General features: G+C 39.4%; 1 protein-coding gene across 4 annotated transcripts; it reads right to left on the bottom strand.

The window, feature by feature from the left end:
• Window positions 1-3,120: 3,120 nt before the first annotated feature.
• LOC115734616 (BOI-related E3 ubiquitin-protein ligase 1-like) lies at window positions 3,121-7,334 on the bottom strand. Of its 4 annotated transcripts, XM_048281644.1 has the most exons (5): window positions 7,066-7,334; window positions 6,682-6,787; window positions 6,211-6,325; window positions 4,685-5,046; window positions 3,121-3,769 (listed from the first exon to the last, which is right to left on the bottom strand). In XM_048281644.1, the coding sequence occupies exons 3-5, from the start codon at window positions 6,314-6,316 to the stop codon at window positions 3,236-3,238; spliced, it is 1,002 nt and encodes a 333-aa protein (XP_048137601.1). In that variant the 5' UTR covers window positions 6,317-6,325; window positions 6,682-6,787; window positions 7,066-7,334; the 3' UTR covers window positions 3,121-3,235. The 4 variants fall into 4 exon arrangements, with proteins under 4 accessions (XP_048137601.1, XP_030521325.1, XP_048137602.1 ...); XM_030665465.2 differs by lacking the exon at window positions 6,682-6,787 and having other exon boundaries at window positions 6,211-6,321; window positions 7,064-7,334; XM_048281645.1 differs by lacking the exon at window positions 7,066-7,334 and having other exon boundaries at window positions 6,682-6,789.
• Between the last annotated feature and the right edge of the window lie 17,291 nt (window positions 7,335-24,625).

Genomic DNA, 24,625 nt, shown 5'->3' with positions numbered 1-24,625 from the left:
CGGCGACATCGTTTCTCCAAACTTTCGGGGTTCAATCTTAAAATTAATGAATCAACAAGCATATAAGGAAGCTCAGAAACTTACCTCGAGGTCCTTAAGCTTCGGCCATATCTAGTTTGAGGTAGCGAGCTCGCCACCAGACTGGAGAGCTTGCGAAGCTCGATTATGGCGGTTTCAGGCAAATCGATGCAAGGAAAGCCATAGGATATGCTTAGAGGACACTCTAGATGCGAATCGAAACTCAAAAACACGAAAACAAGTCCTAAATCGCTCGATTGAACTCAAGCACAGGATCAGACCGAAAACAGAGCATAGTCAAGCGAGGGAGAAACCGACCTATTAAGCGGCAATGACAGCGGCAAGGGCGGCGTCTGAAGCCTTCGTCAAGCTCGAATGGAGGTCAGACGTAGCTCAGGCGAGCTTGATTTGCTCGCGGATGGCCGATTGGAGCTCGAGAGATCTCTCTCCCGATCGCAGCTAGAAATGGCGACCAAACGAGCTCTCGATCCCCTCTCTCTCTAGTTTTTCTCTCACTTCACTCTCTAGTTCTGTTAAGAGTTTCCCCGGTGCACCCACGTGCCTCTCACGCGGAATGGAGCTTGGGCAGATTAATTCCCCCCTCCAACAAACTCTCCCCGCTCTTTTTTTTTTTTAATTTTATTTTGCCACCTGTCCCCGCAAGTGCCCCACACGTTTTGGTCAGTTAGCTGGCGCCGAAGCCGTTTGGGTGGATGATCGGCGCTGGATTGCGGCTTGGGTGTTGTGATTTGGGTACCAATTTGGCGGTTCCTTTCTCGGTCTCTCTCTCGATCCAAGGGAACGAACCAAATTAGTTCTGCAAAAACAACCTGGTCAACGGGTCGACCGGGCCGTTGACCCGATCCTGATATTTCAACTCAATTAAACCCCCAATTCAACATTTTTTGCAAATTTAAACTCAAAATTGAATCCCAGAACATGCTTAAGACCTAGTCGTGGTAACGTTTGATCCAATTGGTTTGATTATCCATAAAAACCCCAAAATTTTGTGCCAAATTAAGCGTAAATTGACCAACTGAAGACCTTAATGACTGAATTTTGCAAATATGATTCCACCAATGTGTCTGTTAGGGTCAATTACACTTGGGTAAGGGTTCAGTTCCTCATGAAAACAATAAATTGACCAAAAACCCCAAATTAGGTCCAAAATGTCCCACAATTAGTTCAAAATTCGAATATGATCAAATTGCGAAATTGCTTTGACTAAAACACAATTAAATATATCTAGATCAAATGTAATAACTGACTCAAAGGAAGATAATGCCTAGAAAGGGCCCAATTTGTATATTTTGCTTGATTAAGGTAAAAAATCCCATGAGTTGGGAATAACATGAAATTGAAAATTAAAACTAATGTGGCCAAAATGAAATTGAAAATTAAAGAAGACAAATGACTATTTTTTCAGTTTTTTATAACCTTATTAGTTATTTTTCTAATTGAATTTTTGTAAAACTAATGTGTCCAAAATGAAATTGAAAATTAAAGAAGACAAATGACTATTTTTTTGGTTTTTTTTATAACCTTATTAGTTATTTTTCTTAATTTTCAGCAATTTTCAAATGCAAGGAAGTTCCAAAAAGTCCGAAAAATTCGAAAAATATTTTTCTTTCAAAATCGGTTCGCTTGTCCAAGGGTTCCATTTTGGTTTTATAACATTTTTTTTATTTGTATTTATAATCATCCTTCAAAAATTGAAATGTCTAAAAATCAGTTGTCAACAATAATAAATAAGTTTTTTTTAAATTGGATTAGATATATTAGTCTCTTAGTTTCTAATTGAATTTTTGTAAAACTAATGTGTCCAGAATGAAATTGAAAATTAAAGAAGACAAATGACTATTTTTTCGGTTTTTTATAACCTTATTAGTTATTTTTCTTAATTTTCAGCAATTTTCAAATGCAAGGAAGTTCCAAAAAGTCCGAAAAATTCTAAAAATATTTTTCTTTCAAAATTGGTTCGCTTGGCCAAGGGTTCCATTTTGGTTTTATAACATTTTTTTTATTTGTATTTATAATCATCCTTCAAAAATTGAAATGTCTAAAAATCAGTTGTCAACAATAATAAATAAGTTTTTTTTAAATTGGATTAGATATATTAGTGTATTAGCAATATCGGTGGGGTCGGATCGCGTATGCGTCGTTAGATTTTGTATTGCATGATGGATTAAATGGTTGCTAGATTTGTCTATATGGATGTGAGTTAGAGCAAAAGAACTAAAAGTCAATTTATCGTTTCATGATAATATCTGAGACCCGTTCGATACGATAGTTCAAAGTGGAACACGGAAACACCCCACCATTCCCACTTACCTAGTAAATTCTATGGTCCCCCTATGCGTCTTCAGTGGTAGTCCGTCGGATCTGCTTTTGAAAAATGCAACACGTGAAATCGATTTCCTCCCGTGAGTTACAGACGTTAAAGAAAAGTTACGGACTCAAAGGTGATGAAGCTCACATTTGATTAAGAAAAGTTGCGATGAGTAAGGCAAATCACCGAATCACCAGTTGCGAAAATTTATGAGTGCGAAGAAAACGTTACAATGATTCAAGTATTTTGCAAACAATTGAACAAGAAACTTTAACTTAGATAAATTATGTATGAACCATAGGACCTACAAAATGTTCAAACCACAAAAAGGGAGAAAGCGTCCTTCAAAGAAATGTTAGCAAAACATACTTCGCAGTCAATTATTATTAGCGAAGACAATTAGGACATTTACGACCCATTGGGTAATTTACTAACAATAGTACAAAGGAAGTTCACTATTAACTGAGGCATAAATAACGTATAGTTTGTCGACGAGCCGTCCTAGTACCAAAGACATGATTCCGACACCCAGATCGCCCTAGTACTCCCCGCAGATCTTGAACTGGAATGGTGCCTGAATCATGACTTTGCACTGCCAGAACGACCCAATCACAAACATCATCTACTAATCTGCCTTTCCAATTCAGTATGTACTGCAAAAGAAGCCAAGGCCAACACAAAATAGCACTATCTTTCCCTATATTTATTCTTAGAGACACCATTCATCCGGTTGATTAACTATCCATGACCAAGACACCATTATCAGACAACTCTTGATTATAAAGAGGGGCAATCCACTTTCCATATCATAATAATTCACCCAGTAAATATCACCATTTTGACAACAGCAAGTGCTTATCTATGCCTTGCACAAACCAAGGGAAAATCTCAACACATGTACACTTGAACTAGGCCAGTTCTCATCATATTGCAGAGGGGGCACACATCAGTAAACGCTGCACAATCTTTACATAGACACAAATGTTTGCAAGGCAACAACAAGATGGAGACTTCTTTAATCTTACATGATTTGCAGGTCATCTGGTTCCTCATGACTCCTGATGTCCTCAAACCGTCCACCAAGCTGAGATGGTTCTGGTTCGTGTAAGAGGCTGCATCATCCACCTCACTGTCCCCGCAGCCTTCCTTCCCTTGCATGGCGCCTTGAGCCATGACTTGCTGTAAATTGCTCTTCAGTACATTCACAACAGACTCGTTGTATTTAGCTCGGTAGTGCCAGGATTGAACTTCTGCTGTCACCTGCTTAATTCTTTCCTCTAGTTCCTTGTTCTTGCGGTTCATGTTTTCTAGTTCAAGGTCCTTCTCGTGTAACTTCTTGCCTACTCCTTTCTCTACAGCACTCAGAAAAGCAGCTGTATGTCTTTGCCTTAGTTCTCTTACACCCTTCGTAATGTTTTCTTCCTGATTTAAGCAAAGAGGTCATTAAGATGGCACAGCACCAATTGAGGTGGCAAATCTATATAAACAAGGACAATATAGGGGATTGCAAACATAAGGCAATCAGATTCAAAGTGAGTTGTGAAGAAAGTTTTTACCATAAACCACAAATTGACATCTTAGTACTTTATTAGTTTGCATGTCTCTCCCACCGCATCATAGATGTCCTCTCATCTCATTAAGTGGACAACATGCGCATAACATTCATAGAAACCAGCGTACATAGGAGTTCAACATTGATTAAAACAGGGGGAAATGGATGTATTGACTATATCCTAGTCACAATATATGGTTGAGATTATAGCATCCATCTTTTTTGTTTGGAAAACAGTTAACAAACGCAGATACATTCTCTGAACGTGTACCAGACACAATGCACTTGAACATGAAAATGGATCTCCAAAGACTTAACTATTTTTGCTTTTGGTCAGCATCACGCAGGAGATCATCTCTTTTAAGACATCAGTTCTTTTTTTCTTGGGGGGGAGTGGTTTCCCATTTAATGACAATCTTAATGACTAAGCATAGGCTTGTTCTTAAACTTAGATAATTAAATATCAAAGTCTAAGCTAAAGCTAAGATTGTTCATCCGTGGACGACACGAAATAATATCTCTAACTGTCAATAACAAAATGACCAGAAATTACAGTCACGAGTTTAAACAAACATATTCAATTCATGCTGCTAATACATGAGTTTGCCAATGACCCTGGCGTAAATATTAGGCGTCATCAAACAGCGCCAAATGGATATTAAACCAAAATAGTTGTAGATAGTTCTACAACCAAAACAAGACAACACATTTCTTGTGTTCTTTGAACATTACTATAAAAATCCCAAAATTTCTGGACAAAGGTAGAACCTTTCACATAAGATTACCTGTATTCTGGTATAGTGATCAAATTCTTCTTTCTGTCGCTCAAACTCCACCTTGAAATTATCGCCAAGCGACAGAATCAGAGGCAGTGCAGCTGTCATGCTTTCACTTGCAGATGTTACAGAGGAGTTATGTTCATCCTCTTCATATGAAAGTTTCAAACCAGTTGACACAGGATTGGGATTGAAAATGCTCCCAGAATGACCTGCTTCATCTGGATAGATTTTATCACTGAGGGTTATCAGATGCTTTTGCTCTCTGGAAAAAGATTCAGCTTCCCTAAATCTTTTAGTTGATCGATCCATATTGGTAGTGTGATCCTTTCTGGTGTAGTTTAATGGACTGATACTATTTCCAACTGGATCTGCGACAGAATGCATTACATTACGACATTAGAAAACATGTAATGCAGGGAAAAAAAAAGGTTAAAGCTAAAAAGCGAACATCCTTGATTGATATGAAAGCAAAGAAGCAACAGGAAAAAGAAGTGCTCCTAACAATTCTGAAGAAAGAAGGTAGCCTTGGAGTTCCATCTGATACTCAATTCTTAAAGAGGAAGTCTCAAGGGAATGAGTGATATTTGGCATAATGTAACTGCCACTAGCTAGAAAGCCAAACTAAGTATGCCATGCTTGAAACATCATAGCAATTCGACAGGTACAGGTTACAGAACACGCCCTAGGCAAGCTTCAAACATATGACTGAGAGGCAGTACACGCCGTGCTCCAATTAAAAGGAAGAAGTATAACGGCATAGGAAAGAAAAGTTGACGAGAACAATATAAATGTGGAAAGTATCACCAGCCAATTAATATGCATCTAGTCAAAACTAGCGGTGACTTTCAAAGCACCAGTGTCACAGTTAGTCACTAGCCCTGCTCCTGAAATTTCGACGACAAATCAATTGGAAATTAGCATCTGACTGCCATTGTCCAAGAAAAACCCAAAAGTAGCACCAAATTCTCGAATAAAAAGATGATTCCAATTTCTCTAGCATGAATAATCCAGAACACAACCAATGTGCATCCAGGAGTTACTTACATTATTTCTCTGGCATGGCAAACCAAAACCAAAGTTACTCAACTTCAATTATCTCGAATCTGATCAGACATGGCTAGGAAAATACTAGTCTCCTCATCTATGAGCATGACATAAATTTGCACAAGTACAGGTTTGCCAATTGCACGTATACCATGACTCCACGAGAATAGCTGCTATTAATGCAAAGGCTATCTTATGAGTTGCCTGGCTTTTGATGATAATGCTGTACAATAAAAAAACATTGGCTGCTGCTAAATACTGACGATGATGGTGATGATGCAAAGGCTATCTTCTTACCTGGCTTTTGATGATAATGCTGCATAATAACAATACATTGGCTGCTGCTAAATTTTGATGATGATGATGATGATGAGAACAGCAGCAGCAGCAGGATAGTGTAAAGGGACTAAAAACGGCAGAAGATCACTAATTTTCACAAGCCAAAAAATAGGACAAGCTATCAACGATGGATTCTTGCTTGAACTTACAATCTCCAAATAACTGCAGCTGAGGCAATGCATTAGTATCATATTGAAACCCATTATCTCCAAGGAACACTGGAAACCCACAATTGTTGGGATCACCTCCGAACATTTTTCCTGCTGAAAACAAGAATATAAACATCAAAAAACGAGGATGATGAAGAATGACCACCCGAGTACAGAAACTATACGTGCTCAGTGATAGACCTAATGAAACTAGAAGCAAAAATCAGTTAATTATACGAGATGAGGAAAGAAAAACACAGCAAAATGTCAAGAGCACTCGAGCTTAAAGTTCAAAAAAGGAGGTCGGTGAAAAATCTAGCATCTCAAATTTGTAGTTCAGCCGCAGCAAAATAGTAAATGACCCATGAAGATCGCCAAATTTACATGGAAACACATAGTCAAGATTCTATCATTTGGGTTCATCTTCAGAGGAACAAAAGATGGTCAATTTGTGGAGTTCAAAAAATTATTGAAGCAAGTCTCTTAGTTCCTGATTAATCAAGAAATCGAAGGGGCTCAGATAAAGCGGCTCAATCCCGCATCCTCGAGTTCAACGCAAATTCAAGAAACTCACTCACTGTCAACAAACCGAAAGAAAGAAAGAAAGAAAGAAAGAAAGAAACCAAAGATCAGAGAACAAATTACACAGCGTTTTCGGAAAGGAAAACGCCGACACCTACTCTCGATCAGCGCTTAACCACAGTACCCAGAAACCGATCGGTCGATTCAAGCGCCCGGCAACACCAGTCACCGAAAAGAAACCTGCGGACCGATCGAACCCTCGACTACTTTCTCGAAAACCCGTCGAACCCCAAAACGAGAACCCATGTCGAGATCGATCAGAAACCACTACCTCTCAGAGCCCCGATCGAATCTCGGATCGATCTGAAGCGGGCGACGGATCCGGAAACCGCGGCGGAGAGAGGAGTAGCGATCTGATCGGGGATCGGTGGGACGCTTCAAGAGGAGTGGAGAAGGAAGGTGGTGGGAGGAAATGAAGGGAGAGAAAGTGGGTGGGAGGAGGTGGTTTCGGTTAACGAGGGGGAGAAGGAAACGGATGATTCCATTTGGGTGTTGTCGTTGTTGTAAAATCTTCATCGCCTTCACCAGCTTCCCAATTTTCATTTCCATTTTTCGATTTCCGTGTCTGCTCACCAGTCATCATGATACTCGTTGGCTTTCTTTATTTGACTTCACCGTTCCGCACCAACACGACGAAATTTATACGAGGGATGGATCGACGTGGTTCCAAGGTACGTGGGTTAGGAATTTCAGGTTCAAAAATCTAAGTAAACCAACTTCGACGGGGTAGGTTTGGGAGCTCGGATCGAGTTTTCGTGTTTTTCTTGCTCGGTATTTTTTCGCGCGATCCTACCTTATTTCATGGTGTTCGCCAATGAGTGTCTAATATGGACATACTAATTCAAGTTTCTATTTTCGGCGATATCCACGACTGAAATTTTTATATTTTGTTGATGTTTCTAGTCTATGGTGTTGTTTGAATATGAGTTGTGGTTGGTGGATTGTAGCGGTAAATGATAATCATCAGAGGCGACGATTCGCTGCAATAATTCAATTAGGATTATGAGTGGAATCTCGGTAGATCTTGAAACTTGTGATGAGTAGGTTTCGGGTTTCAAAACTTCGAGAACCGATTCCAACGGATAAATTTCAAGTTCCAAATGAAGCATGAATTGACCATGAAACTGGTCTCTCATAATTTATTTCATCCTTAATCTTTTTCATTATGAGGGAATTAATTTCTCGGATATTTAATAAGGTTACGGTCGACGGCACGGGACTTTTATGACCCGAATTTTTTTTGTTTTGACACACGCAATCCGACCCGCCCACGTGTATTGGATAAAGCTCCATATCCACGGAACGAGCGGATATCGTCTTCGAAATTAATACGAGCGTGCATGATTATTAAATATAAGTTCAACTTTCGAATATTAATTGCATGTGTCTCGAGACAATTCAATGCATTGAAAATTTCGTTTATTCTAGACGTTAAGCTCGTCAAATATTGAGCTCGATTTGATCATATGAGCAATACGAAGAAAAGAAAGGGATTCAACTAATTGGAGAAGAATATAAAATTAAAATAGAGAGATCGAACGTTGCTTGAACACTAGCGATGAATGCCTCAAGACCTAAGAATTGTTCTATGTATTTATAAACTCAAGATGGAGCAACAGCACGAGCGTGTGTTATTACACAATCCTTTGCAAATCCCACCATTTTCGGACAGATTAAGAGGGACTTTAAGAACTTGATACATTTGATTACTTCGATTTCTCTTAATCTAAATAAGAAATCATTTGGGAAGTCTTTTATGGACACCGAACTAAAGAGGATAAGCTTGAAATTTATTCGGTACGAATTTCTTTGAGTGATTTTTTTCTCTCTACTCCTAACTAGTTCACTTATTAAATACGATTATCCATTTCCTTTCTCCGCATCGTCTCTTTTTGTTTTAGAACATCGTGTCCAATCGACCTCTGGGGAGAGAAATCACGAACCAAAATAGAAGAATTTCTCTTTGCTCTTCCCATTCATTCTCAATCTTCTGTCTACAACATTTTCAAAACATTTGTAATTAAAACTCTTTGACGTTCGAAAACTCGATTTCTTTTTTCAAGTCCTGAAAGAGAATAACCCCGATTGCTCAAGTGCAAACTTTGAAATAAAGAACGAAAGGGTCGGCCAAATGTATGTCCCCGCGGGAAAATATTCGGTTTAAGGCTGCAAAATTGGCCTATTCCCGATGCAATTGAGAAATCTTAGATCAGCCCTATATCTGAATTTGTGCCAATAATTCGCGCATCAATCAGAACTTTTCAATACTGATGATAAAATTGAGAGACCGGACTTGCGACGGTCGACTTGCGAATCAAAGTTTCACATCGCTCGATCCACCGCGGCTGTGAAACAAAGCGTAGGCGTACGAGTATCCAACCGTCAAAAAAGGACAAGCCAAGATATGCGCGGTGGGGAAGGGAAGAAAGGGTCAATAGAGCGATGGACACGGCGGCGTGTGTGGGCCCGTCCACAGCCAAGAAATTCCCTGCTGTTGTGCTGACCAGGCTCTTCCGGTTGGGGGCCCCACTCCGCACACGACAGCTTTAACCGAGTCCCGCCACCGCAATCCACGGACAGGACACGCACCTATTTCCCGCCATTTTCCTGTTCTCTTTGTTTCCCCATGTCTCGGCTCGGGCCGGGTCGCGTGCTGGATCCGCAACGTCTAGGGGACACGTCATTCGATCCAAGCCCCGCGCACATCAAACCTTGATTATAATATCCTGAACCGATGGCGTTCGACTTCCCAGTAGGTAACGCAGGACACGTGGCATGGGCTAAATGAGCGCCACGTGTGAGGTGTAAAACTCGAAATTGTCAGACAACTGTCGACACGATTTTATTCTTTCTAGCTTAGCCTATTTTTATAATAGAATCACAACGTCTGGTGTTTCTATAGCAACGTCCAGCAAAACGTCCCACGCTTCCATTTCTAGTAGACGTGGCCAAAGTGGAACCGAGGCCCGGAATCAGCCCGTTGACCGGGCCCACGATTCTGACCCATTTATTTAAAAAAAAAGGGATGGGCCCGGTGGGGAAAGAGCCCAACCTCGCCCCAAAGAGGAACGGTTCTTTTGAAAATTTTTAATGATACTATTAATACTTTATCTGGTATTTATTATCCTATTACGCATTTATTTTTAATAAAGTGTGTTGATATTGGTAGTGTTTTTAGTAAATATGAAAAAGATACTGAATTAAATCGGATTATTTTAGTAATGCGAGGAAAATGGTTACATTATTATTTTCAAATTCCTCTTGTCTATTTAGTTGGTATTGTTTTTTATCAACGTATTAAATTAGACGGTTTACTAGATTATTTGAATGTGTATTATCATGATTGTTTACATTTGGAAGATTCAATAGATATTTCAAATATACAAGAAGATGTTAAAGAATCTCTAGTAGTATTATATGAAAAATTTTGTAATAGATATGGTTTAAGTGATTGTGGATCTTTACAATCTATCGCCTCACGTAGCGAAGCTGGTAGTTTACTTAGTAGTTGATACAATATGCTTAAGAGTAGGCAAAAAATAAAAAATAAAAATGGGCAACAAGTAGTATTTACGAATTAGAAAAATATTTAACCACTCAATTTGAGTTTCGTGATGCAGAACATGGTACGGATTTCCAAATCCTAAAGTGGTGGAAGAGTCACTCAATCGATTACCCAGTTCTTGCCCTCATCGCTCGCTAGATATTAGCAACCCATTCTTTAACAATTGCAGTTGAACAAACATTTAGCGCCGGAGGATTAGTTTTGGACTATCGCCGTTGAAGATTAAGCCTGGAGTCCGTGGAAGCTCAAGCTTGTGTCGACGATTGGACAAAGGTTAAATTTCAACACCAAGAGCTGGATCGAGAACGTGAATTTTTTAGTGAGGATTGTGGAGATACTACCGCCACGGGTACCACAACGGGTAGTGATGATTGACGATGAGGTAAGTTGGGATTATCAAAAGTAAAAAGTACTACATTGGCTTTGATTCTTCTATCCCCAAGAAGATATGTAGGCGCTTAATGATAATTCATTAAGTTCAAGTCCATTCCTCCTCTTTTTTTTTTTCCCACATTTTATTACAATGTACAATTTGATTATAATTTATAATTTATTATGTTTATTTTATTATTTATTATTTTAAAAATTAAAATTAAAAAATGGAATCGGAATCGGCTTGGGAATGGGCCCGAATCGGGCGGTTTTGAGGAACCGGCCATGTCTAGTTTCTAGCTTTGTCCCGTTCAAAAAGATGCACATGCATTGCCGACGATTAGACGACGTGGACAATATTTGGAAAAGCCCATGAGATTGGCTTAGCGGACGAGAAAAAGAAGTGGGATCGGACACACAATAGACAATGGGGTGAGCATGATCATGGTTGATCAAGTGATTTATTTTCTTATTCTGAATCTTTTCTCACATAAAATGACAATTTACTTCAATATGCTTCATGCATTTATTAAAACTAAATTTGAAGCAATATGCATAGCAAACTAATTATAACAACACAAAACCGAGGGAGCAGAAGATGGTATACTGAGTTTAGATAACAATATTCTCAATCAAAGCAACTTACTAGTTACATGAGCCATGATCCGTTATTACGCCTAAGCACTAGATTGACACACAACATGTTGTTTCTTACTTTTCCAACTCACAAGATTGCCTCCCAAGCATACACGGTAGTCGGAAGTCGATCTCCTATCAATAGAACATCCAACCCAATTAGCATCGGAGTAGCCAATGATACTAAGATGTCCATGATGCTTGAATAGAAGCCTTTCACCAAGTGTTCCCTTTAAGTACTTAATAACACGTACCACTGCATTTCAATGTGTAATGTGATGGGCACTCATAAACCGGCTAACCATACTAATAGCAAAAGAAATATATGGTCGAGCGATAGTTAAATAGTTAAACTTACTCACTAGCCTTTGATACTTACTCGGATCATGAATTGAGTCGACATGTTCTGCATTAAGCTTCACAGTAGGATCCATTGGAGTATTGACAGGCTTCGCTCTAAGGAAACCAACCTCACTAAGAATATTCATAACATATTGTCTTATGATAACGAGATATCATCACGTGAGTAGGCCACCTAAATGCCCAAGAAATATCGCAGACAACTCATATATGTTTGTCAAAACTGTTTCAACTTTTGTATGCCCACATAATCACTTCCAATGATGATAATATCATCCACATACACAACAAGGAGCACACATCCCTAGGAGAAGTAGAGCTAAATATAAAATTGTCGACGGCACAGCGCCTCAAACCAAATAGAATAATCGCATCACGAAAATGGCTAAACCAAGTACAAGGAGACTATTTCAACCTATATGACACCTTGTGCAGGCAATTAACATCAGTAGGCTCCCCCCGAGTAACAAACCCGAGGGTTGCTCCATGTACACCTTCGCTGCCAAGTCACTATGAAGAAAGACATTCTTGACATTAAGCTGATGGAGAGTCCAACCATATCGGACAACAAGAGATATGAAAACACGAACATAAGATATCTTTGTAATAGGAGAGAATGTATCATCATAATCAACTCCATAGGTCCGAGTATAACCATTGGCAACCAGAAGTGCCTTCAAACGGTCAACGGAGCCATTTGGTTGAAACTTCACTATGAAAACCCAATGACACCACACGCCTTGTTTACCATCGGGTAATGGTGTAATTTGCCATATCCCATTATCATGTAGCATGTATTTCATCCTCTATAGCCCGCCGCCAACCTAAATGGGCAAGAGCTTCTACAACGGTATTTGGCACAAACATAGTAGATAAAGAAGCAACAAATGAGAAGTATGTAGAAGAAAGACAATCGTAAGATAAATACTAAGAAAGAGAGTGAGGAGTATGAGTATGACAAAATAAACCAATAGAGGGAGTAAATTGAGAATTCGGTTGATCGATGCAAGAACGCATACCTTTGCGCAATGTGATGGGAATATCAATAGTAGATTCGGGCTCGGAAGAAACAGACGGATTTGAGGGCGGGACATGAATTGGTGGAGAAGCATGTATGTCTAACGTGCGTGGCGACGGTACTTCCTCACATTGAACAGAACGGTATCGTTGATAGGTCTTGTCGAAGAACTGAAAATCGAGCGATCGCACGGGCACCCCCATCAAGGGGACGGGCGGTTGTGGAGCCGTGATCGAGGACAAAGTATCTTCGGAAGAAGTCACCGGTCGGTCAACGGAGGAGTAATATAACCGGTCCTCGAAAAAGGCCACAACCGTGGAGAGAAAGAATTGCCGACTAATTGGGCTATAACACTTGTACCCTTTTTGAGTTTGAAAGTACCCAAGAAACACACATTTGTCAGCCCGTGGGTTGAGCTTATCATGACTAGGACCAAGACGATCCACAAAACAAACACACCCAAACATACGGAGTGGTAAAGAAAAAAGTGGGCTCGTAGGATGGAGAGTAGAAAAAGGTATGCCCCCATGAAGTATAGAGAATGAAAGACAATTTGTGATATAGCATGTTGCAAGAATAACATGGCCCATAACATTTTGGTGAGGTTCATATGACAAAGTAGATGACGAACAACATCCAAAAGATGGCGATTTTTTCATTCCACCCCCCCATTTTGCTGGGGGTAAAAGAACTAGATGTCCGATGCAAAATCCCATGAGATATAAGAAATAATTGAAAATCGGAGGAAATATGTGACATCCTGAAAATTCCTACGCTAGTATATATTATATGGGAGTTCATGGACGATAAACATCGCACTCAAGATATTCTAGTTGGGTGATTTACGTAATTTAGCGAAAATGTGAAATATATTTTCGTGTTCGTAATTTTTGAGAAATATATTCGGTTTATTAGATATTTGTTTTCATATTGATTTTATAAAGTGGTGGTGAATCACGTAACACCATGTTAGTTATCAACAGAGACCGATATGCACCGAGTTTACATATCGAAACTAGTCGTATATTTGAAATTCTATGAGTTGAATATTTCATTTCATTCAGAAAATCTTGTGAAACGTTTTGACGATTTCAATATGTTTTTTTTATATTATCAATGTTTAAAACGAATAACAATTTCTTCAATTCCATCATGATTTACTTGATATCTTGACGATTTATTAATATCTATTTTTGAAATCTTACAATTGAGCCATTTGTCTTTCTTTTAAGTATGCCACCTCTTTTAATTTCTTCTTGACGGATTCACCTCCCATGTTGTTATTGATTTCACAACTTGCATCGCCTAGAGCATTTAATACATTTAATGATTTCTTCTTTTGCCAGCGGATGGAGCCTTTATTCCTTTGCTAGCAGATGAAGATTGGTAAAGATGAAGTCATACACTGCCTCAACAAATGGTCTTAGTCATTTAACGTGCATAATGATTAACTGGCCTATAGACAACATTTCTTTCCTTCCTTCACCCAAATGTCTATTCTTATAGTCAATCACATTACACCACATGCACCCTATCTATAAACTTAGGGACACTTGAATACTACATACCCACCTTAATCATTAGTTTAACCTTATGGCAATTAATGCATGAACTATGGTTGAGTCTCCTTCATCCTTCATACTTGTCGATTGCGGAAGAATTCTCTATAAAAGGCAGTGAGGTCCCCACTCATTCACTGCACTTAATGACTTTCATTTACTCTTTTCGCTCTTTCGCTTTCAATTCCACGAGTAAGAGCGAAGGCCCCACACATTGTTCTTAAAGTCTATGTCACAATCATTCAGGTTCGGACGAGGTTAGAGCCGTCAATATGGGTGCACAAATGGGTTGTTATGGATTTTAAGTTTTTAAAGGGCTGAATGAAATGGGATCCAAAAAATTTAAGTTGAATCAGATGGGTCAAAAATAAATCACACACTTAAACCCATTTTCAACTCATGAGGGCAACTCCCACAAGTTACACATTGGCACAGGGCTTCAAAGGCTCAACTTGGTTATTATTTTTTTATTATAAGTGAATGAAAGAAATCATAAAAGAAAAATATAATAAAAAATATAAAAGCTGTTGGCCGATCGCCCACCGCTCGCCGCCGCCTCGACCGCTACCCTTTGTTGTTGACCACCGCTATCTGTTCTTGTCCATAGCTGTCCGCCGCCATCCGTCATCGCCCGTAGTCGCTACCGCCGGCCGTAGCCAACAACCGCTTCCTTCTATCTTCCATCGCTGTCCGCCGCAGCCCCCGGTTCTTGCTCACCACCACCGACATCGTTGTCCGTTGTCGACCATAGCCGGTTGCTGCTGTTCGCCGCAGTCCCTCCGCCGCTTGCCGCCGGTAGCAGGAGAAAAATGAAAGGAAAAATAAAATAAAAATATATTTAAAAATATTTAAAAATATTTTTAAAGAAATTTTAGTAGATTTTATGAATCTCTAGCATATTTTGTGCATACTAAATGTGCATGTAATTTTCTAAAATTTTGATATGTCAAGCTTCAAGATATTACGAGAAATTTTCATGAAGAACATATCCATAGATTCTACACAGAAAAAATCATAAAAATCAAATGATATGCAAATGTGAGGACAAAAAAGGAATTTTCAAAGAATTTTATTCTCTTAATGGGACGATCGCACTGATCAAGATGATTTTGATTGCAATGAAAATTTTTTATGTGATAGATTTGGATGTTACGAACAACTTTTATCGAGAGAGTTTTATCAATTAAATTCCAAAAAATCATAAAAAATCGAGAAGCAACAAAGGTCAAATCGAAACAGAACAACCTCCGAGATTCAAGCAAAAATTTCAAATTTTGACTTCATACTATGAGATATTTTTGACATAGCAAACGATCTCGGTTTTGCACACAAAAAATGCTGTTGAAAAAATATGGATCTAAGCTACGAAAATTGTTTTATGAATTTTTTGTTTTACATTCATGCTAGCTCGGTACAGTTTAGTCCAAACATGAAAATATGTTAGAAAACAGAAAAATGAATGAATAGCATATTACAAATTTAAATCGTGAAATTCATGAATGCATTAGACAGATCAAACGATGCCCATTTTGGATGATCTATATATGAAATCGAAGCTCTTGAAGTGATCTATGAATCTCTTGAAGAAAGTCAGAAGATTCCATCATCTAGACACGCAAAATCGAGCTACAAACTCGAATGTAAAACATGTAAATCATGCACCAAACCATTATCAATCATTATAATTATGCGAAATCAACATTTACGGTAACATGCATCAACATTTAGAAGCAATCAAACCAAAATTTTTTCAATTTTTTTTGAGTTGGTTATTATGTTTTTCGAATATTTTTTTTCTATATTTGAATGGAATATACGTGCCGAGCGTCTCATCGTCCCCATAGAGCTCGGGCTTGGGTACGCTGGAATAGCATACCACATACACCGCTATGGAGGGCCCGCTGGAGCTAAGGCGATGAAATATGAGGACTTGGGTAACGCATAACTAACGCGGCGGTGGAAGGAGGTTCTTCTAGCTTTGGTGAGGTGAAGTTGCGCTCACTGCTGTCTTGATCCTCCATGCATTGCAAGATGTTGCAGCAACATCTTGGGCACTAAGAGAGAGAGAGAGAGAGAGAGAAGCACATAAATGAAAACTTAGAAGAAAAAGAGTTCAAAATTGAGTGATGGTTAGTAACCACCCACCGATCACCACCATCGCCAGCGTTATACCAAAAGTGTAGCATGATCAACAACTGTGTCTATCAAATAATAGCTTTTATATCGCCTTATACAGAGTTTCTGATAGCTCTTCTATGGAATAGACTTTTTGATGCAAATAAAATTGGCAATCTCTGTAATATTGCGTAATTTGACATAATTTTAGGATTTTAGGTAATTTTGTGATTTTAGTGATATTTTCGTAATATTGTGTTTCCTAGGTTTATTAGTGTTAGCACCATATATAAAGGTGTTTATGGTTTCGAGTGAAAGGGACTTTAGACTTTTTGATATTATTCTATCGATTTGATAATCGTATCCGAGAGAACATATTATTCCTCATTATCAATTCCAATTCTCCTGTTTAGCCAATTTTCGTTTGCGATTCGACATCAATTGGTATCGGAGCACAAGTTGCCTTGGACCGATGGCTGAACAGAATCGAGGAGGTCGTGGACGGCGAGCTCGTGGTGGTCGGGGACGTGGAGTCGTTCTCGAAGCGGACGAACAACCGCATCTAAGAGACCCGCGAGACATAGAAATTGAAGAACAGAGAAGGCGAATCCAGGATTTGGAGCGACAACTTGCAGAGGCGAGTTTGGACGTTCAATCTGAAGAAGGAGCGGAATCTAAAGATCCATCCGATGATGAAGAGGAGGATGATAATCCTTTCGAGGATTTGAACTAGGGACGGAATCGAGGAGTACGACCCGAAAGTCAGTCCACTTTTCTCAATTTCGGGATGAAGATCGAGATTCCCGAGCTTCAAGATCCAATCTTTGACGAAGATCCAATATTTGACGAAGATGCAATCTTTGACGAAGATCTAATATTTGTTGAAGATCCAATCTTTAATGAAGATCCAGTTTATGATGAATTCGATGGAGGACAAGAAGATGCGGATCCAGGCACGACAATAGAAGCCATCGTGTCGACGAAGGCTAACGTCCCCCAAGCGACGGCGCGGATGCCAGCATGGGAGGTGGATGCGCTCAAGGAGGGCGCGATCACAAGTCCGTGCTACGTGCAAGAATCGCGCGACTGCGCATTGGGTCCGTTGTCCGTGGAAGTTTGTATGGATACTATGAACGTGATGGGCACATCGAGTTCTTTGAAGGTGCGTGTGCCTGGACTATTGGATATTGTTAATATTCATGAAGGTATTGTTGAATTTGGTAGGGGCTTCCACACAAATTTGTATGTTATTTGTGGAATATATAATGGTGATGAATTACTCGATCGGATATTGTCCAAGAAAGACATCGGTTATACTGAGAAAGATGCAGCAGTTTTTATATGCCAGATTCTCAAAGTCGTTGCCCAGTGTCATATCACGGTGCACAAGGCCATGTATATGATGCCATCAATTATGCATCAGGGGATCCCGCTTGCAGAAGTTATATTTGATTATGGGAAAGATTTAGTGAAGAAGTACTGGAAATTTATTAACTTTCCCATCTATTTGTGGGCAAGCAAATAGGTCGATGTGGAAGTTCCCGCAGATGAAAGTGAATTAAGCAAGAAAGGAAGTTTTGTACACTTTGCACTGTGTCTTTTAATGAATAAACTTGAAGATGTGTTTTCAGAGAATTTCTTGGGGCTCAAGCTGATGTATTACTTGATTCGTTGGAGAGGCTGTCCCAAACTAAGCAGATTTCGCAATCTTGGAGATGGGATTGAATTTGAAGAGATTGAAGTCAACGAAGACGAACCGGATTTGTGGACAAATCTTTTTCCTAGCAGAGGAGAATGATGCAAATAAAATTGGCAATCTCTGTAATATTGCGTAATATTACATAATTTTAGATTTTAGATAATTTCGTGATTTTAGTGATATTTTCGTAATAGTGTGTTTCCTAGGTTAATTAGGGTTAGCACCATATATAAGGGTGTTTATGGTTTTGAGTGAAAGGGACTTTAGACTTTTTGATATTATTCTATCGATTTGATAATCATATCTAAGAGAACATATTGTTCCTCATTATCAATTCCAATTCTCCTGTTTAGCCAATTTCCGTTTGCGATTCGGCATCACTTTTTCTCTATTATAATTTATGAACAAGCAACAAAGGGAACACTAGAATTCATGTAAGAAAAGAGTATGTTTCAAAGTTTGAATAATAAAGAACCACTAAAGAAGTCCAAGCGTTGGAATAATGTTAGGCAAATGCACATTTTATATCACCAAAATGACTCAATCACAAATATGAACTAGTGACATAGGACCGTGATTTCACCAGACACCGTAAAAGGAATCAATCGAAACAGAAAACATCACGTTAAAGGGAGATATTTTTTTTTGACATAATCCAAATGTGATTATAATTATGTAACATGATCCACACAAATACCTCGTGTCTCTTCATTCTTCATTCCTTAACAACCTACCATAAGTTTTTTAGGAATTAATCAAACATGTTGACGACGTTATACTATACGTACGTGACGTATACGGAATTGCAAATAACTAAAGAATGTCTATCCCCACCTACACCACAGAATTGAAAATTCAAAGAAGGAAATAAATATTTCCCTTCTAAAGACCATAATAGTCCAATATTGGTGTATTGAGAAATATAGCTTGAGCTCACATATTTACACTTAGCCTAAACATGCATAATAAAAGTAGAAAAACGAATAATATCTGCTCAACTAGCTCAACATTGAAAATACATCCAACTAGTTTGTCATTGAATATCGGCTTAAGTACACCCCAAGTACCATAAGTTGTGTACGGCGCTCACTTTAGTGCCAAAACTTTCAAATCGATCACTTTAGTGCTAAGTTTTTGTAACTTCGATCACTTAAGTGCCAACTTCTTTTAAAAACGATCACTTTAGTGCCAGAGCTAACGTGGCTTGCTGAAAATTCGACACGTGGTATTTTTTTTATTAATATTTGAGATGACGGAGCTCGGTGAATTTGACACTAAAGTGATCGTTTTTTAAAAACATTGACACTTAAATGATCGTTTTAAAAAAAAGTTGGCACTTAAGTGATCGTTTTAAAACTTTTAGCACTGAAATGATCGAAGTTACAAAAACTTAGCACTAAAGTGATCGATTTGAAAGTTTTGGCACTAAAGTGAGCGCGTACACAACTTATGGCACTTGGGGTATACTTAAGCCTTGAATATCTAACTGGCTAGCTCGGAATTGATTCTTCGGGAGAAAAAGCATAAATCATTTTCCGTAAACCACCTGCTCATCATCAGCATCTAACTTATGTTGTTTGTCATAGTTTTTTCATGAATTTGTTGATTAACATAGCACCTTCCATGACATGGTTTTATTGAAATCTCTCTTTCAAATAAAAATAAGATGAGAGAAGCCAATTACAGAGAGGGAGAAACTTTAGAAAATGATGGTTCGCACGAAATCGGTACTTGCTTTTGCTAACTAATGTCAAGCATGGAAGCAACACATTTTCCAAGCATAAAGGTTGCTTCATTCCCGACAAACAAGCAGTACAAGCGTTTGGAATTCGGGGACTTTGAGGAGGATGAAGAGGACGCTACTTGACATGCTTATGGAACAATTTGATCACTTTTTATGTCGTTCATAAGTTAGGCCACTTTAATTTTGTTGTAAATCAACACAAATTTTTGTTACACTAATACGAACACGAGCGATCAACGCAAATTGTGTACGATTCAAATAATTTGGTTCAAACGCAAATAACATTAAAGAAACATAAAAAAGACAAATAAACCCAATGGAGTTCCTCCTCCAATTTTTATTCTTCTTTATGTCCCATGTAATTCATAAAGCAGTAGCTTTTATTTCACATGGTATTGCAAACCTCGATGGAAAATACGGAGCTATACGGAAGATCCTTTGCGAAAAGAACCAAGTAATTCCAAAAGAGATCCGCCAAAGTGTTTATGATAAAGAAGTGCCATGGGATTACTCCTAGGCCCATAAACCTACCAAAGACAGCATCCAACAATCTCTTGCAAATTTCAATGCAAATTATCCACAACAAGAAAAGAACCAAATCCTTGGGGAGGCCCTCTTTCTCGGGATCTATGGGACTTTGTTTTCGTTCGACGGATATAGCAATTGATGTGCCTCCGTATGATGTGCCACCATGTGTTATTCTAGAAAACATAAACTTCTCCAGATGGCCTCAACCCTAGATGCCGAGAAGAGAATCCGATGCCTCTCGTCCGAGAAGGAAAAGAAAGATTAGAGTGATCGAAGATAACTTTGAAAAAGTTTTCGCTGCCGAGAAATTAGAAGAGAGTTGAAGGAACAGTTTGCCCATGAACGCATCGCTGAAGATCTCACCTCATCGGGCAGTGAAATCTCAAAATGTGATCTTGCGGACCGTGAACACTATGTGTTGCGTATGCTTGTCCCTACGGATTTGCAATATCACTTTTTGAGATTTCACTGTCCGATGAGGTGAGATCTTCGGTTGCTCTACATTCTTTCTCTCTTCTTGAAACAGAGAGCGACTTGTCTTGAAGAGAGGAATGCACAGAAACAACACAAAAAAAAAAAACAAAAAAGAAAAGAACCTTAGTGCTTTGGTCGAGTACACTGAACAGAGACCACTTATAGTGTTCCTCCGCTGATCCGCCTCGACGGCAAGGGCGAAAGCTACCAAATTGAACATGAACATCACCACCAAAATCATATATACCCCCTCTCTCTATGTATGTGTGTGTAAAAGGTCATTTCCATTTTGTTGCAATAGTTTCATGCAACATTCTCTATCTGTGAACATGGCTTTTCGGTGACATTGCGGGATACCGTGTTCCGGCGTTAAATTTGCATGTATGAAGTTTTAAACAGAGATGATGCATGAAGGAGGCAAAGACTTAAAAGAACAAGAAAATCTATATGTCTATAGATGTCGGTTTATGTTTTATACGGGGAGAGGCGAAGACCATTAGACAAGAAAAGCTATTTCTTGTTTTTTTCTTCCTATGTGAACGCGATGCACACATCTCTTTGTCGTTAAAAGAGAGCTATTTTCTACCCTTAAATTTACCTCGGTCTGCTCGTCTCTCTCTATGAGCCTTGGTTTCTCTTCTTTTGTCTTCTTCGTCTCTCTCTTTTTCAACCCATCGTTATCCGTGTTGCACAGAATGTGCTCTCTGTTGTTACAGAGAATGTGCTCTCAATTTAGAAGAACAAGAGAAGATTAATCTGGAAATGCACTTGTCACACTCTAAAAAAATTCCGAGAAGAGTACATAGCATTTTAAAAAAATAAAGAAAAATTGAATTGCACTAACTAGCAACAAAATAGGAACCGAACAACAAACTCCTACTCTCTTGTTGACTAAGTAAAACAAAACAAACAGCTAACGGACCAGAACAAAAAATGACCAAGAATGATCCTTAAGGCATAACCAACATACTCCTCTTTGGCTTAAGGAGCAGAACACATTCCAGCCTTCTTCTTCAGTAACTCAAGTCCGCTTGCTTGCGGTGGCTTAGCAAACACATCAGCCACCCGATCTTACGTCTTGCAATAGAGTAGCTTCACTTCACCTTCTTGTTGCACTTCCCTCAAATAGTAGAACTTGATCTTGAAATTCTTGGTTCTCCCGTGAAAGACAGGATTTTGAGATATGGCTAGTGCAGCTTGGTTGTCCACAAGTATCTCGGTTGGTCCTTCAACTTCTATTTCCGGATCCTGCATCGCCTTTCTCAACCATATTGCATGATTGGCTGCTTGCAAAGAGCTGCTAGAAACTCAGCCTGCAAGATGGGCGAGCAACCACTTCTTGCTTCTTTGAGCTCCAGGTGAAACATCCGATCCCAAAGTAAAACAAAAACCACTTGTACTCCTCATATCCTCGATCGAACCAGCCCAATCACTATCAAGAAAGCCTTGCAACCCGCAATTGTCCACTTTAGTAAACTTGACACCAAATGACCGAGTGCCTTTCAAGTATCTAATCACTCTTTTGCGGCTACCAAGTGTTCTTCACCAGCACAACTTAGGAATCTTGAAAGCACACCTACGCATACAAGATATCCGGGTCTTGTTGCGATTAGATACATCAAGCAACCAACTAAACTCCCGTATACTCCTTCATCGAGGGCTCGGCTCCTTCGATCTTACGCTTCTCCTTTAGATTCATAGGAGTGTTCACACTTCTACATTCCTCCATCTCAAATCTCTTTAAGATCTCTCTTAGGTATTTCCTTTGACAGATGAATACCTCGCCTTTCCTCTCGCTGCACCTCCATACCCGGAAAGAAGGACATTAGTCCAAGATCGGTCATTTCAAACCGCTTCATCGGGTCCTCTCTTCGGTTCCGCAATCTGCTCTTCGCAATCACCAGTGACCAAAAGATCATCAACATAAAGAGAGACAATAGCTACACCTTCCATACCTTTCTTCACATATAGGGTCACTTCACTCAAACTTCTTTTAAACCCAAGTTCCCGCAGATGCTTATCAATCTTACTATACCAAGCTCTTGGAGCCCGCTTCCAACCCATACAAGGCTTTTCTCAACTTATACACATGATCTTCCTTATCTCTCACTACAAAGCCATCAGCCGTGCTCAACATATATCTCCTCCACTAGCTCTCCATTCGGGAAAGTCGACTTCACATCCAATGAAATACTTTCCAGCCCTTTTGTGCAACAAGAGCGCAAAGATCCTTATGGTATCTAACCTTGCCACTGGAGCAAAGGTCTCGGAATAGTCTACTCCCCATACCTGCGCATAGCCTTTGACAACAAGTCTTGCTTTGTGCTTATGTACTGAGCCATCGGGATTCAACTTTGTCCCGAATACCCACTTCACTCCAATCACCTTTACGTTTCTGGGCCTCTCAACCGGATCCCATGTCCGGTTTTTCTCAATCATTCCGATTTCTTCTTCCATTGCAGCACACCATTTCACATCTTCACTTGCTTCCTTATAGCTAGCTGGTTTAATCATAGCTATATTGCATCTCTCATAAATTTCAGCAAGAGATCTAGTGCCTCTCACAAGAACATGATCAATTAGATCCTCGACTTCCACTTCATTTGGTTCAACCCGCAATGGCACTACCTCCTCTTCAGCCTTGCCACCTTCTACACACCCGTCCCACTTCTTATCTTCCATAAAACTCACATCTCTACACACCACAACTTGGTTGCTAGCGGGATTATAAACTCTATAAGCCTTAGATTGCAAACTATATCCCACAAAGATACATGCTTTTCCTCTTGGATCAAGCTTATCTCTCTTAACAGAAGGAATCAATGAATAGCAAATGCAACCAAACACTTTCAAGTTGCTCACCTTAGGCTTGTAACCATGCCATGCTTCAAATGGTGTCTGCTTGTTGAGAGCTTTAGTGGGCGATCCGTTCAGAAGAAAGACTGCAGTGTTGGTAGCCTCAACCTCGAACTTCTTAGGGAGTTCTTTCTCATGTAGCATACATCTAGCCATCTCCATGATACTTCTGTTCTTCCTTTCACTCACTCCATTTTACTGTGGAGTGTATGGCACAATGAGTTGGTGCTTGATCCCCGCATTATCACATATATCATTGAAACCGCCCGAGGTGTATTCTCCTCCATTGTCCGATCTAATTGTCTTGATATTGCAGCCACTCTCCTTCTCCACTTCTCTTTTGAATCGCAAAAAAATCTCATTAACTTCAGCCTTAGTCTTTATGAAGTACACCCAACACATTCTAGTGCAGTCATCTATGAAAGTGATGAGGTATTTGCTGCCATTCGGTGATTCCTCCGGCATTGGACCACACACATCGGTGTGAATTAGTTGCAGCTTCTCACTGGCCCTCCAATTTGACCTTTTGAAAGGAATCCTCACTTGCTTGCCTTGTAAACATGCTCTACAGCCGGTTACTTCCTTTTACAACATAGGTAGCCCCACTGCCATTTCATTTTGCTGCAAGTATTGCAGCCCCTTGCTATGGAAATGACCCAGTCTTCTATGCCATAACTCCTCCTCATCTTGTATACTTTTCATGGCTTCATAATTCTCATCAACTGGATCAAATGTAAAACACTTGTTCCTCATAGGAATCCTAAAAAAAATGTGACCATTCTCATCTCCTATGGCACACTCACTCTTCTCAAACACGACCTTCAACCCCTTCTCTACTAACTGACCCACACTCAGCGGGTTCTGATCTATCTTTAGCACAAACAAAACCTCCGTGATAAGCTTAACA

The sequence above is a fragment of the Rhodamnia argentea genome, chromosome 7 (assembly GCF_020921035.1).
Source record: "Rhodamnia argentea isolate NSW1041297 chromosome 7, ASM2092103v1, whole genome shotgun sequence".
Taxonomy (NCBI): Eukaryota; Viridiplantae; Streptophyta; class Magnoliopsida; order Myrtales; family Myrtaceae; genus Rhodamnia; species Rhodamnia argentea.
Note: the sequence above shows the minus strand (reverse complement) of the source record. Positions and strands in the feature narration are given on the sequence as shown.